Raw genomic sequence first — 13,848 nt, forward strand, 5'->3', positions numbered from 1 at the left:
GTTTCCCAAGCCTTTACGAGGCGAGCTCTTGTATTTTTGCCTGTGGTGGTGCTCTTCATCATAGGAGAAAGACTTGCTTGGTGGAGTTCTTGACCTTTGCCTATAACTAGCATCCTCTTCATCATTAGAGAAAACGTCAGAACTGGAAAGGGTTTGTTTCCGTTGTGCATGGCGCAACTTCTTCGTTAAATCGTCAACCCGAGAGACATGACTCCCAACCCGAGAGTGACTTTTACTAGCATGCGTGGTGTGTGCGCTACCTTCTCGATCTCGCTTGTGTTCAAGATTAAGGAAATCATCCTGTCGCCTAAAACCCATGGATTCTTCTCAATGAGGACCTGATCCTACCATATTTAGACGTCATACTCACTTTCACACCAGTTCTTCCCATAGATGACGACGCTAATTGTAAGGACCAGATTTACGGTCCAAGCCTAAGATGTATGAGATCTTGGCCCAATAAGCCCAGTACAATAAATTTGTAGAGAGTGGGTCAAAGAACTAAACCCTAGTGAGTTGAACAATGGCTAGTACTGAATTAAATGATGGTAAAAAAAAAAAAAAAAAAGGTTTTGATACCAATAGACTTTCAGTTTGAGGAGTTCTCCTTGTATAAATTGATCACAACTGGAGATAAAAACAATTTAGATTGCTACAATGTTCTCTTTCTATTTTTCCGATCCTTTTCTCATGGAGGATCTCTCACATTATATAGCACCCTTAGGATCACCTTGATCCTACACTTATTGATCCTCTAAGCCCTTACTTGAGTACTTGTCCCATCAGACACCCTCTTTGGCTTTCTGTGAATTGTGATAGCCAAGACAGTACTGTTCAGAGGTCTTTTTCACATATATGCGGTTAGAAAAGTAGTTGCAATACATTTAATGCGGTGGTAGCAGTTTTTCCTTAGATATTTTTGAATTTCCTTCCTTCTCGTATGTTCATGAGGCATGTTCCTATCATTGAAGTTTTCTGGAAGGTCATTCTAATTGTTGGAAAAGATATTTGAGCTGCATTCATCGTATCCAAGGAGGAACATTGTTGGAAAAGATATTTGAGCTGCATTCATCGTATCCGAGGAGGAGTTCCTCCTCGGATCATCTTCCATTCGTTCCTTACTTATGAGACTTTAAATTGAAACCCCTAATAACTATTTGTTTCTCCTCAGATCTTTCAATGTCCTCGGACAAAGCTCAAGACCCAATATATGATCTTGGACCCTTATCCCTACATTATATGTTTATATGTATAAAAATGTACTCTTATAGATTTAATTTGGATTGCATAAATTTGTAAATAAGATATTAGATTAATATTCTTATGTTATTGATAATACAAAAAATGCATTTTGAAGTAAAAATTATATAATTTTTTAAAATACAAGTTTGGTGAATCTGACTTTAATAAGTTTATAAATAAATGAAAATCACTCTATCTTTTTAACATTAATAATATAATTTTGATTATTAATTTAGTTTTAATTATATGTAAGAATAAATTAATTTAATAGCTCATAAACCAGCCTGAGCTTATTTGGGGGGAGAAAACTAACAAATATATCCGTTAAATATAATATATATATATATATATTTATATATATATATAGACACACACATAAAAAAAATAGAGGGAATGTGGTGGGTGTGAAAAATAGGCTTGTTAAAAAAAATTAATTAAAATGAAAAATAGGCAATTTAAAAAAAGTATTTTAATTAAACTTTACCTAAAATTTTAAAGAGACCCATTTTTCATTTTACAATTTATTGATTTACGCACCCGTTCCTGCTCTGTGAGAAGGTGACAAGCACAATATCCCACCGAGTTTATTCAGACCCATTTCAGGTTAGCTCTTAAGCTATTCGTTGTTCATTTTTCTTTCTATACTTTAATCTTCTTCTTCTTCTTCTTTTCGTTTCATTACTTCTTTTCGTTTCATTACTTCTTTTTGTTAAATGGGTAAAGATTAATTCTTTTTCTTGTTAATTTCGTTTTCTAAGTCGATTTGATTTGTGGATTTTTTTTTTTTTTTTTTTTTTTTTTGGGAGTGTAGGTGTGTTTGAAATTTTACTATTGATGTGTATGCACTTTTTGACTTGGGGTTGGATCAATGAATAAAATTGCAGTATATTCTTTGATCTTTGTAATTTGGATTTTGGTGTGCACTTTTTATTTTTCTAACTGATTGACGAATGCAAGCTTTACTTTTTATCTGAATATTAAATATTCTTAGATGTTTCTTACGTGCTATGGTTTGAATGTAACACAGTACAGACAAGAATGATGCTTATTGTCGGTGTGGGGATTAAGGTTTAAGGATTAATTATTTAATTAAAAATAAATAAAAACTAGAAGTAGCAATAATATGCTATGAGTAAAGATAATTGTAAGCAGCAATAGGATTTTTTCTTGAAGGGAAAAGTAGAGGCACTGTGTGAGTTTAAAATAATAATAAAAAACCCATTAATGATGAAAATTGATGGGTCCAGTTGTGTCAATTTTTTTTGACAATTCAATAGTAACAATGATGAGGAGGAGGGATTCAGACCCCGGTTCTTCTTATAAATGAGAGTAGGCAATGCCACTGAGATACAAGGCCCTTACTCAGTTGATTTAATCTTTAGAATTAGCTATAGGGTGAATGAGGTGTTATGCAAGTAAAATACAACTTTGCAGTGGAGTAAGGTACCTTCTTTTATTATGCTTCAACAATTGAGTAGAATATGTTCTATGCCAATCTACTTTAGCTACTTTGTGCTTTGGGGGTATGTATGTTTGTGAGTGATTTTGCATGCATGATCACGTGTCTGGGATTTGTTTAAGTTTTTACATTGACAAAAATGATGAGGATTTTGAGTGATTAAGGGCAGGTTTGGTAATGTTGTTCTAGTAATGTTGTTGTATTTTTTAAAAATACGTGTGGGTGAAAAAATGTGTGCAAATACGTGTAATGTTGTTTAAACACTAAAAATTGTTGTTCAAAATACACTACCAAATAGCCCCTAATATTGGGTAGATTGCATCCAGGTTGTGAGTGATTAATATTGGATTTTTGAATGAACTTTTATTTTCAAAATATGTTTACACTTCTATGTAAATGTCATAGCCTTGTTTAATGCTTTAACTGATGTGTTTGGGTTATACACACTTGCACCCACATACATGTGTGTTTTGGGAGTTTCTTTTCTTAGGAAAACATAACACAGACTCAAAAGAAAAAATTCATATTACAGTTGCAATCAGATGATCACAAATTATTGATATTGCATCCCTATTCAAGCATCGACATTCATCAACAAGTATAAATTCTACTCACTATATTCTAATGCCTCTAGTTATGGCTGTAGATGAATATTTTATATAATTATTTTATTTGTCATATGGTCTGCATTTCTCTACTTAATTTACCCTCTTTCTGTCTCACATGTTACAGCAAATTAGCTCAGATCAAGAGGTTTCTTTAGGTAGGGTCTAAGGCTTTTTGAGTCTAGTACAGTATTAATCTCAGTTTGCTTCAAGGAACAGCATTCAAATGGAGCCTGACAGGTATTTTACATATTTTGTTCCAGTTAGTAATATTTAAAAGAGAATGATTTTCAACTCTTCACGGTCAAATTGCAACCTGATTCTATGTTTATGTGCAAGTAATAATTTTGTGCTTTAAAAGATTATCTACTTCCTCAGTTGCCCTCTCCCCTCCACCCCTGCTGTGGCGGGGGTGGGGTGCTGTGTTAGGACTTAATACGCAGACTAAGTTCCTTTAGATCTAAATTAAGGTCTTCCATTGTTGTTTGCTTATTAGTTTCTGATGTCATCCCACCCATTTTCTCCAATTTGCTGCCTCAGGCTAAACAAATATTCTATTAGATCTGATTTCTTAGAGAGACAGAATAGAGATGTGTTGCTCTAAGTTCTTCAGCACTTCAACGGTTGTTTGATTCTTACATCTGTCTCTATGTTATATACCTATGTTAAAAATCACACGAGGTTTTTGCTTCTAAGATTTAGGATTTGTGATGAAAATACTGCTTCTCAAGTTTAAATGATGAATTAATCAGGCATTTTATCGTAGACTGCTAGCTTTTAAGAAAATTTTCCAGACATTTAATCTGGCCTAAGCAATTACAGGTATTGACTTACCCCCAAAATGTGTAAACAATTGTACCAGAACTGTAATAATTTTTTAAGGGTGGGGGGAAGGGGGTACTTTCTTAAACCTCCAACATTTGGGTTGCTAATATTTGGTCTTTGAAGTTCCAAATTAAGAAAATTTGAGCCTCTGACATTGCTAGAGCTCATAAACCAACCCCAAGGTTAGAGTATTGCAAATGTAGTTTGACCTCCTAAAAAATTGTGGAAAGTGCTTTCATTTCTCAATGTCAATTTATCTGGTCAAGATCCTAATCATCCTATATATACTTATTAGAGACTTGATTATTTTCCTTCACATATAAGATGAGTCTTTGAACTTTGACTTTCTCTTATTTGACACATGAGACATATTTCCATGCATCAATGTAGTTCTTTATGTTTTATGACTAAAGAAATCTGCTGTATTTAGAAAATTTTAAACTCATCATGTGTAGAGTTGTTCTGTCTACAGAATGAAGCCTTCCTGAGTTTTACTCTCTACTTTATGTTTAATCATTCCTTCCCATGTCTACATATCATACAATGAGGTTATGATTTTTATTAAGTCTGACAACCTTTGTGTTGCACTCCTTCCTAACATGATGAAATACTGCTATGGCCTCTGGGTACTACTGAGTGGTAGTGTGGTGAATATTGATACTATATATGGACATATAACCTTTTTCTTGTGGATACATATGATCTCATGTGACCATACTTGGTTGATTTTGTGCAACGTCTTACATCACATATTTCTTTGAAGAATGGTTTTTATGCTGTATGATTTTCTTCATCAGGTTAAATTCTCCAGCTACTTTTTCAATGCCTCTTGAGGTTTTAGGCCATGAATTGCAGTTCTCTCAGGTATGGATTTTGCTTTTATGTTATTTGTTATATGCAAAACATTTTTCTCTTTTTTTAGAAAAAGCCAGGGGTGGGGGGGGGGGGGGGTGTGTGGGGCTAGAGTAGAGTATTGACCTTTGCAATTTTACGCCTTCTGAAATTCAACTTACAATACACCACATGAAGGATCGCCTATGAGGCGATAATAAACTAGTTTTTTATTTGTCTTTGTAAGAGAGATTTTAAAGTACGCATTTCCCTAAAGTTTGGAAAGCACGGAAAACTAGTCAATTCAGTATTTGCTAATAAGTAATAACGGAATGGAGAATTTTCATTTCATGAATCTATTTTTGCCAGAGAAATTTTTGTTGCTTATTTTCAATCTGATTGAAAGTATGTTTAAATCTGCACACGACATTTTTATCAGCTATCAAATACCATGGCTTTGCCTTTTCTATATTTGTTGCTTCGGTTACCATGTATAAAAGTCAGTCACTTTAGGAACACTAATTTTGTCTACATCTCTTAGTATTTGGTTACGTTGATTCTCTTGAATTTCTCTTAATAAGTTCCCAACACTGACAAAACTTGTTATCGTTGTGGTAGGATCCAAATTCCAAGCATTTAGGAACGACAGTTTGGGATGCGTCACTTGTGTTTGTCAAATTTCTGGTATGGTCTATTATCCCTTTGTATGCTTTAAAAACATTGCTGGTACTTTTTGTTCCTCATAATCTGTGCTCTTAATCAGCTGGTATGTGATAGCTTTCTTTCATTTATATAGGTTTAGGTGAGTGGGATTTAACTTTGCCAACTTTTGTCAAGTTGAATGCAGTATGGGAACCTTAAGCATTGATCAGGTTAATTTTTTTTTTCAATGTTCCTTAATCAAGGGTAGAGACAAAAAAAAAAAATGCAGACATGGTGCCTAAGATATTATAAAGCCTTAAAACTGATTTTTCCATGAGATTCTGCTTATGATTTCCAAAAAATTGCTATATAATCCAATGAGGAGAATACTGATTCTGTTCGGAAGTAATCAATAATGTTTGGTCCTTGATGGTGTATTCCATTCAGTCTTATTACTTTGGTTCTTAGATATAACCTTGTTATCCGAAAAGCTTTACAATTAATTATTACATTTATTTTGAAGGGAAACCCCGTTCCTCAAGCAAGCCTCATGTTATCAATACAACAAATTCCTTTTTCTGTAGAGACAATATCACAATATTCAATTAATCAGATCCTTTCAAGCAGAGTGGGAGCTAGGATTTCCTTTATATTCGTTTAAAGATAGGAGTGACCCCTATTGATGGAAAGATGAGGGAGAGTCACTTTAGATGGTTTGGTCATATTTAGAGGAGAGCGATTAATGCACCGGTAAGAAAGAGTGAGTTGATTCATGTTGAGGGAATGAAAAAAAGGTAAAGGAAGACTAAAAATAACATTATTAGAAGTAGTAAAAAATGACTTCTCAATTAAGGAAGTAAAAGAGGAGTGTGACTTAAGATAGAATGGAATGGAGGGAAAAAATACATATGACCGACCCTAATTAATCTATTGAGTATCCATAGCCGAACCCAAGATTTTTGGGATTGAGGTTTTGTTGTTGTTGATGTATTTGTTTTCTTCAAAGGTCATGCACTGCAAACCTACTTTACATTTATTTGAAAATTTGTACGTTTCTAAATCTTTTTTGACACCCTTCTTTTTTCTTTTCAGGAGAAAAATTGCAGAAAGGGAAGGTTCTGCCCTTCTAAACTAAAAGGGAAACGTGTTATTGAACTTGGGGCAGGTTGTGGAGTAGCTGGCTTTGGTGAGTATCTATTTCTGATTTCTTAAATAGAATTAATCTATTCAGTGTTGTTCATTGTACACTTTTTTTTTCCTGCTTGAAGAGGGTCTAGCTTTTTGATGTAGGTCCTACTTAGTCTGATCTGGACTGCTCTTTTCAGGCATGGCTTTGCTGGGATGTGATGTAGTGGCAACAGACCAAGTTGAAGTTTTGCCATTGCTTATGAGAAATATTGAACGTAATACTTCAAGAATTTTACAGATGAATCCTGGTTCTGGTGTGCTCTTCAACCTTGAAACAATTTTCATTGCCTTTTGCTTATTACAGTTTCAGTATACGTCTTTTCCCCCCCTTCTTTTTACCCATTGCTCCATGGTAGTGCCAAATTCTATGTAAAACTGTCATATTGAGTTTGACCATATTTTATACTTGGAATGGATCAGTGATAGGAGTGATAACTCTAACTACTCTAGTTATAGAATCGTTTGGCAAATTAGGGTAATTATTTTTTTAGAGAGTTTTGAGTAGCAGTATGACTTGTATCTTACCTGAATCTTTATGTTCTTTGTAGATTCATTTGGTTCAATTCAGGTTGCAGAGTTAGACTGGGGAAATGATGATCATATTAGGGCTGTTGGTCCACCGTTTGACTACATCATTGGCACTGATGTTGTAAGTTTATGAAATGTTAAACATTTTTTTTGCACTGATAAAAGAAAAAAAGGAACTGAGTTATCTCCATTACAGACTGTTCCCAGATTAAGAAACAAATAATTTCTTAATTATGTTTCTTATGTATCAGATGTTATCATACACACATATAAATGGAATTTGGGATTTCTCATGATCAAACTTGGTTTTGCAAATTCTGTTTGCTGCCTATGTGCTTATGATTATGAAATCCCTTGTGATTTTCTGAGGGTATGAAGTGCATGCTTTCTCCTTTACTTAAAAGTTCATTACCAAGTGTTGGTCCTACCAAAGTAAGGTTTTGAGAGTGGAGATCTGAATACATTTTAATCCTTGAACCCTTTTACATAAACTGACAGCTCGCTAGCCCAGAATTAGACCCATGTGCTTGTGTTTGACAGTCATAGACTTTTGAGCTTTGCACCAAAAAAATTGCCTCTTTTACTTTAAAAACAGAAATTGTTGCAAAACCTTTACGGTGGCACCGTGTTCTCTTTTGTATAACACGGATGCAATGATACTCTGATTTTTGGGAAAATATGCTTAATGTTAGATGAGACATCACTGATAAATGACGATCGTGTTTGATGCCTCTCAGATATAATCTTTTCTTGATTTAGATTAATTGGTGCATGTTCATTCCCTGAGAATGGGGTCTCTAGTTTTGGGAATGGGGACCTAAAAATATTCAACTCTTGGTTTGGAACTTTGGCGTGTTTTCAGTATATTAAGTCATAAATTCAAGGTGCAAAAAGCAACATGTGAAGGACATGGTGGGGTTTATTTTGGGCAGTAGACCATGCTGCGGTTTAAAATTTTCCCTACATTTGGGTTATTGTAGTGCTTTCCTATAAGTTATTGTATTGACTTTGCAATTTTGGTAGCTTTGGTTTATTCAAACTTTATTGTTGCCTACCCAACTAAATTGTTAAACAACAAAACAACAGCAATAGCCAAGCCTTAGTCCCAAATTTAAATTACCCCACTAAATGGTTTTGCAAATTTAAATTTTACTTGGTAAGTGACAGACACATGAAGTTTCCAACCTTCTTCTAAAGAAATTTAAGGATTGAAAGTCTTGCTAATTGATTGATTTGCTGCTACTTCAGCATTTCTGTGATGAATGTGATCTAGTGAATTTCTAATTTCTTTGGATTCAAGGTTTATGCAGAGCGTCTCTTGGAACCACTATTGCAAACAATAACTGCATTATCAGGACCTAAAACTACAATTTTGGTATGGTATTGGATAGTTCTTGTTTTAATATTTTCCTCAAGAACCTTTTCATTGAAACACTTATTTATTTCTGATTCTTTCATGAAGTTGGGGTATGAGATCCGTTCTACAAATGTCCATGAGCAAATGCTTCAGATGTGGAGAAGAAACTTTGATGTTAAAATTGTTCCACAATCTAAGGTATGCATAGTGTTTTATGCAAATTCTCTACTCTTAAGTACTTTGGTCCTCTTTTTTAACAGTGTATACCTTTTAAATGTAATTTAAAGTTCAGAACCGAATATTCTGCAAGAAGAAATACTACCACTTCACTCACTAACTCTTTGGACTCTACTAACCACTCATTCTATGCAGATGCACACCACATTCCAGCATCCAAGTATTCAACTGTTCATCATGGGATCAAAACCTCCAGAGAGGAATACAGAAAACACAGATCAGGGGAGTGATCAAGAAAGTGACAAGGTTGAAACAAGTACGGAGGAGAATGATGGGAGAAGCAGTGAGGAGGAAAAAGTGACTGATTCTGTTGGTGATTTAGTGGAGGAAGGGTGCGATCTAGTGACAAAACTCCCAAATGAGAAACTAAATGATTTTGAAACGAGAAGATATGGCTCAATGGCTGCTCGACTTCTGCGAGATGTCAAGATATCTTAAATTTCCGGGGCATGCCTTTGTGAAGTCAACCAAAGGGTACTTTGCCTCCTTTTTTTTCTTCACCAAAGTTATTTTTCGTATAATTTAATTTAATTAATTAATATATATTTTTTGGGTTTTGTAAATTGTGGGTGTAGATGGATCCAAAGTTCTGAAGAAATCAGAGGTATGCAAGGATGCACAACGAAAGTCTTGCATCTGCTACCGAGGAAAAGTGGAGGGATGGATAGACAGAAAGACAATATCAATGAACTTGTTTTTTGTTTTAAGATCTATGGTTTACTTTACGTTTTAGATAGGGATTTGATGGGTTATTTTCAATTCCTAACTAGGGCAGTACTTCTCACACCTTGTTACTGATGTTTGTTTGAAAATGCTTTTAGTTAAAGGTATTAATTAAGCATTTGTGTGGAGCCTATGGTCTTTGTTTGTGCTTTTTTTGGAATTGATTATTGTGGTTGAAATTTGTGAAGTTGATGAATGATTATGCTTGAAAATATAATGGAAATTTTATATTTTCTGATTTAAGAAATAAATTGGAATTACACGAGAGCTTGTATTCTGTTTTATACCTTGGTTAAGATTGTTTGCTAAGGATTTGAACGAGGGTTGACGTTACATTAGATTATTGGATAGTGGATGATTTTTGTGATGATGAGTGATGCATATTTATAATTTACTCGGCATGTTAAGAGACAAAGTTGTTATTGGGAAGATTATTGGATAGTGGATGATTTTAGTGATGACGAGTGATGTATATTTATAATTTACTGGGCATGTTAAGAGACAAAGTTGTTATTGAGATGATCCTCAATAATTAGAGGTTTTACTAGTTTAGTTAACTAGAATTCACTTATATAACTATATATAAAAAGATGTACATGTTTAAATTTGATTTTACGATAGGACATTACTTGCTCGTGATTGATTGCGAATGGTCCTCAATCTTAACGAGCAGAGATTGTAGCGTTTTTTTTTTTTTTTTTTTTTTTTTTCTTTTCAATCTAACCTAACTTTGTCATGATGAAAAATCCCCAACCAAATCTAGCCATTGTATGCGTAGAAACCAACAACTCCATGGATTAAGTCGATGGGTTATACTTGAGCTAAAAAATGTTTATGACTTCTAAAAAATCTTGCCTCTATAATTTATCTAAGAACTATTTTGTCAAAAAATTATTACACTTCATATAATAAACCTATATTATTTTCCAAATTTTCAGATCCATTGAAACTAATTCATATTAAAAAAAAAAAAATGTTAAAATAAGGGTAATTATATTAGATTAGGTTGGGTCAGATGAGTTGAAAAAAAAATATCAATTTGCGCTTGACCCAATTCAAGACAAATAAAATTTCAACCTAAACCAAACCAAACACCAATCCACAAAAACCCAGAGACATAAGATTGGATTGAATTCGCTGTATTAGTGAGTTGGAAACACACCCCTGGTGAATGTTGCAAGGATGTGATCTCAAATTCCTTTTTAAATAAAAGGACTAAGTAACTTGAAGTAGAAAATGCAATGCTAATCTATGAGGGCCAAGCAAAGTGAAAAGGTAGACGAATTTTGTATACGAATTACCAATAAAAAGGACACAAAAATATATTATAACATCATAGTTGGAATTGAATAATTGAATATATCAACAGCAAGAAGTTTTGTGATTTATTACATTACAACATAGGCTTAGTTCTTAGCGATCCAACATTCTCAGCCTTATATGGGGGGCAATGGGGGAGTACCCGGAGATGTTCCACGACTAGGCCCAGATGGAGGAACAGGACCTCTAGGCAACATCCCAAAATTAAAACTCTCAAATTTAGGACCTAAGTTTACACTCTCAGCCCTTAGAATGGGGTGAAATATTGGGGGAAATGGGGGTGTTGAAGGTGATGGAGGAGAACTCTGAGACATTCTGCGGCTAAGTCTAGATGTCAGAGTCGGGCCTTTATTTTCATTCTCAACAAGAACCAAGTTGGAAGAAGCCTTTGTTGAAAGCCTTCTGGCTTCTGTAGGAAAAGCAAAATTTAGGACAAGCAGAGCAAATGCCACCAAGAACAACATATTTTGATTGGCTATCACCATCTTGACAAGCTTTTGAGTTTTGGTAGAACACAAGCCTGATCCAGACCTCATATATATATATATATGTGTGTGTGTGTGTGATGAGACCATGAATCTAGCTACGTACCCTTCATTAGTTACCTTATTTGATAGATATAGATCTTTAGCTATGTACCATTCATTAGTTACCTTTTTTGATAGATATAGATCATTATACATACATGCACTAGTAGTAGTAGTTCACTGTAGCAAGAAGGCAAACAAATTTGGCTCCACCGATTTTGGGCACTAAATTAGAGTTTGAGGTGATAAAAAGCTATTTTATCAGCACCAATGGTGATGCTAGTATTAATCCTACGGTTACTTTATCTACTCAAAGACACCTAATCCTATTGTATTTGGAAAGCATATACTCCTATCACCCAAGCTTAGCAACTGTCAAATTTTAAGATCACATTAGAAAGGAAGAGATTTGTTAACATTGGGAATGCGAAATTTGAGATTTTACTACTAATATAAAAGGGTGAAACTTTTTTTTTTTTGGGAAACTAAAAGTGTGAAATTTAGATACAGTATTTTAAGTAGTATTTTAAGTATTGTTCTTGAAGTATCTATTTTAAAATTTAAACACCTATCCACTAACTTAAGTGTGAATAGGACGTTAACTTTTCCATCTCTTTCACACTAAATAAATGGCATCTATTGATAATAGTTATCACACTAAATATCTATAAATAGACAATCATAATAAATATAAATACCTATTAATAACCATAATTATTATTATATTATATTTGAAGTTTCATATAAAAATCTAATCAAAATAAATTTATATTAATAATTATCAAATTTCATGTTATATTTTTCCACAAGCTTTTAAAGTTTCAAAATTTTACACATCCATATTTTAATATATATTTTTAATAAATAATACTACAACCACAAACTATTTTACAATATTTTTACAAACTGTTGATGCGACAAACTTTCTATTGGTTTTCATTTAAACCCACCATTAATATTACTTTTTTATTTACCAATAATTATTCATCATATCAGCAATTTATAATTTTTTTTTAATAAAAAAGTTTATATCTCTAGTATTACTCATTTTTAATTGAGTTTTAATTCTATTCAATACTTAAACTCTTAATTAGAATCCTGCCATATCATATTTTCTTTAATTAGTAGAATAGATAGTTTTATATACAATCATAATCATTATAAATATCGGTTCTCAAAAAAAATAATCATTATAAATATCTATTAATACTTACTGTAGGGACACAATTCGTGGCGGACCGTAACAGCGTCGGGTTCGCACGTAAAACGGCCCTAACAATATCATTTGTAGAGCGTGGGTTTGAAAGGCTAGGCCTTGATCGATAGGCGGTGGGTTTTTCAGGGGATTCCTACAAGGTTAAATGATCGTCACCTCTAGAGTACTTCTCATGGAGGTGGGCTGGGAGGCTCTCGTTTCTTGGCCATTGTCCTTCGTCCACGTATTGGATCAACCTTTCCTAGATTGATACTTGTCCCATCAGCCCATATTCAAAGTCGTTGGGGGTGGTTGTAAAAGCCAAAGAATGCGGCTTTGTCAGGTTCAGAACATTAAATGATAATAACAGCAGCTTTCCCCGGATATTTTAGATCTTTTTTCCGAGTTTCAGTTTTATACCATTTTACCCTTCTTGATGAGGGGGAACTTTGGGTCTGCCGAGGACTGAACTACCCTCGGCGGTACCCAAAGGCTATTTTGTTGAACTTGGGCCATAATCCTCCTCGGCTTGGCCCATAAATCATTTACGCCCTACACTTACCAAAATTAGCTTTATATACAATCATAATCATTATAAATATCGGTTCTCAAAAAAAAAAATCATTATAAATATCTATTAATACTTACCAAAATTACATATTATTAAATGATATAATGATAAATGCCTATATAATGATAAATGTATATTAAAGGATAATCATTTATTTTTATAAGACAATTAAAATAAATGTCTATCAATAATTATCATCATTATCAATACTCATATATATATATATATATATATAACCAACTGTGTTTAACAACAGTAATGTGTTTGAGCCTAGTGAGAGAAAATAATTAAATGTGTGTGTATAAGTTAATTTATTTCTCAAAAAAAAAAAAAAAAAAAAAAAAAAAAAAAAAAACAACAACAACAACAACATTATTGTTAAAACACCATCTTTGTCCCCTAAAAATAGAAAACCTAGCCCTTTTTCTTTGACGACCTTAAGAGCATTTATATTAGCTTGTAAATATTGAGATTTTATAAATTATTGTGCTTCACATAATATGCCTAAATTATTTTCTAAATTTCCAGATTCATTAAAACCAGTTCTCAAAATATCAAAATAAATCAAACTAAACACATGCATTACAATAAGGGTAAT

General features: G+C 33.3%; 1 protein-coding gene across 2 annotated transcripts; it reads left to right on the forward strand.

The window, feature by feature from the left end:
• Positions 1-1,742: 1,742 nt before the first annotated feature.
• Positions 1,743-9,867, forward strand: LOC115980742 (protein N-lysine methyltransferase METTL21A). Of its 2 annotated transcripts, XM_031102971.1 has the most exons (12): positions 1,743-1,845; positions 3,434-3,546; positions 4,929-4,995; positions 5,581-5,646; positions 5,759-5,834; positions 6,697-6,790; positions 6,930-7,046; positions 7,341-7,441; positions 8,621-8,695; positions 8,783-8,875; positions 9,050-9,388; positions 9,490-9,867. In XM_031102971.1, exons 5-11 carry the CDS (start codon positions 5,811-5,813, stop codon positions 9,350-9,352), a joined length of 807 nt encoding a protein of 268 aa, XP_030958831.1. In that variant the 5' UTR covers positions 1,743-1,845; positions 3,434-3,546; positions 4,929-4,995; positions 5,581-5,646; positions 5,759-5,810; the 3' UTR covers positions 9,353-9,388; positions 9,490-9,867. The 2 variants fall into 2 exon arrangements, with proteins under 2 accessions (XP_030958831.1, XP_030958827.1); XM_031102967.1 differs by lacking the exon at positions 5,759-5,834.
• Positions 9,868-13,848: the final 3,981 nt, after the last annotated feature.

Source organism: Quercus lobata, chromosome 1 (assembly GCF_001633185.2).
Source record: "Quercus lobata isolate SW786 chromosome 1, ValleyOak3.0 Primary Assembly, whole genome shotgun sequence".
NCBI lineage: Eukaryota > Viridiplantae > Streptophyta > Magnoliopsida > Fagales > Fagaceae > Quercus > Quercus lobata.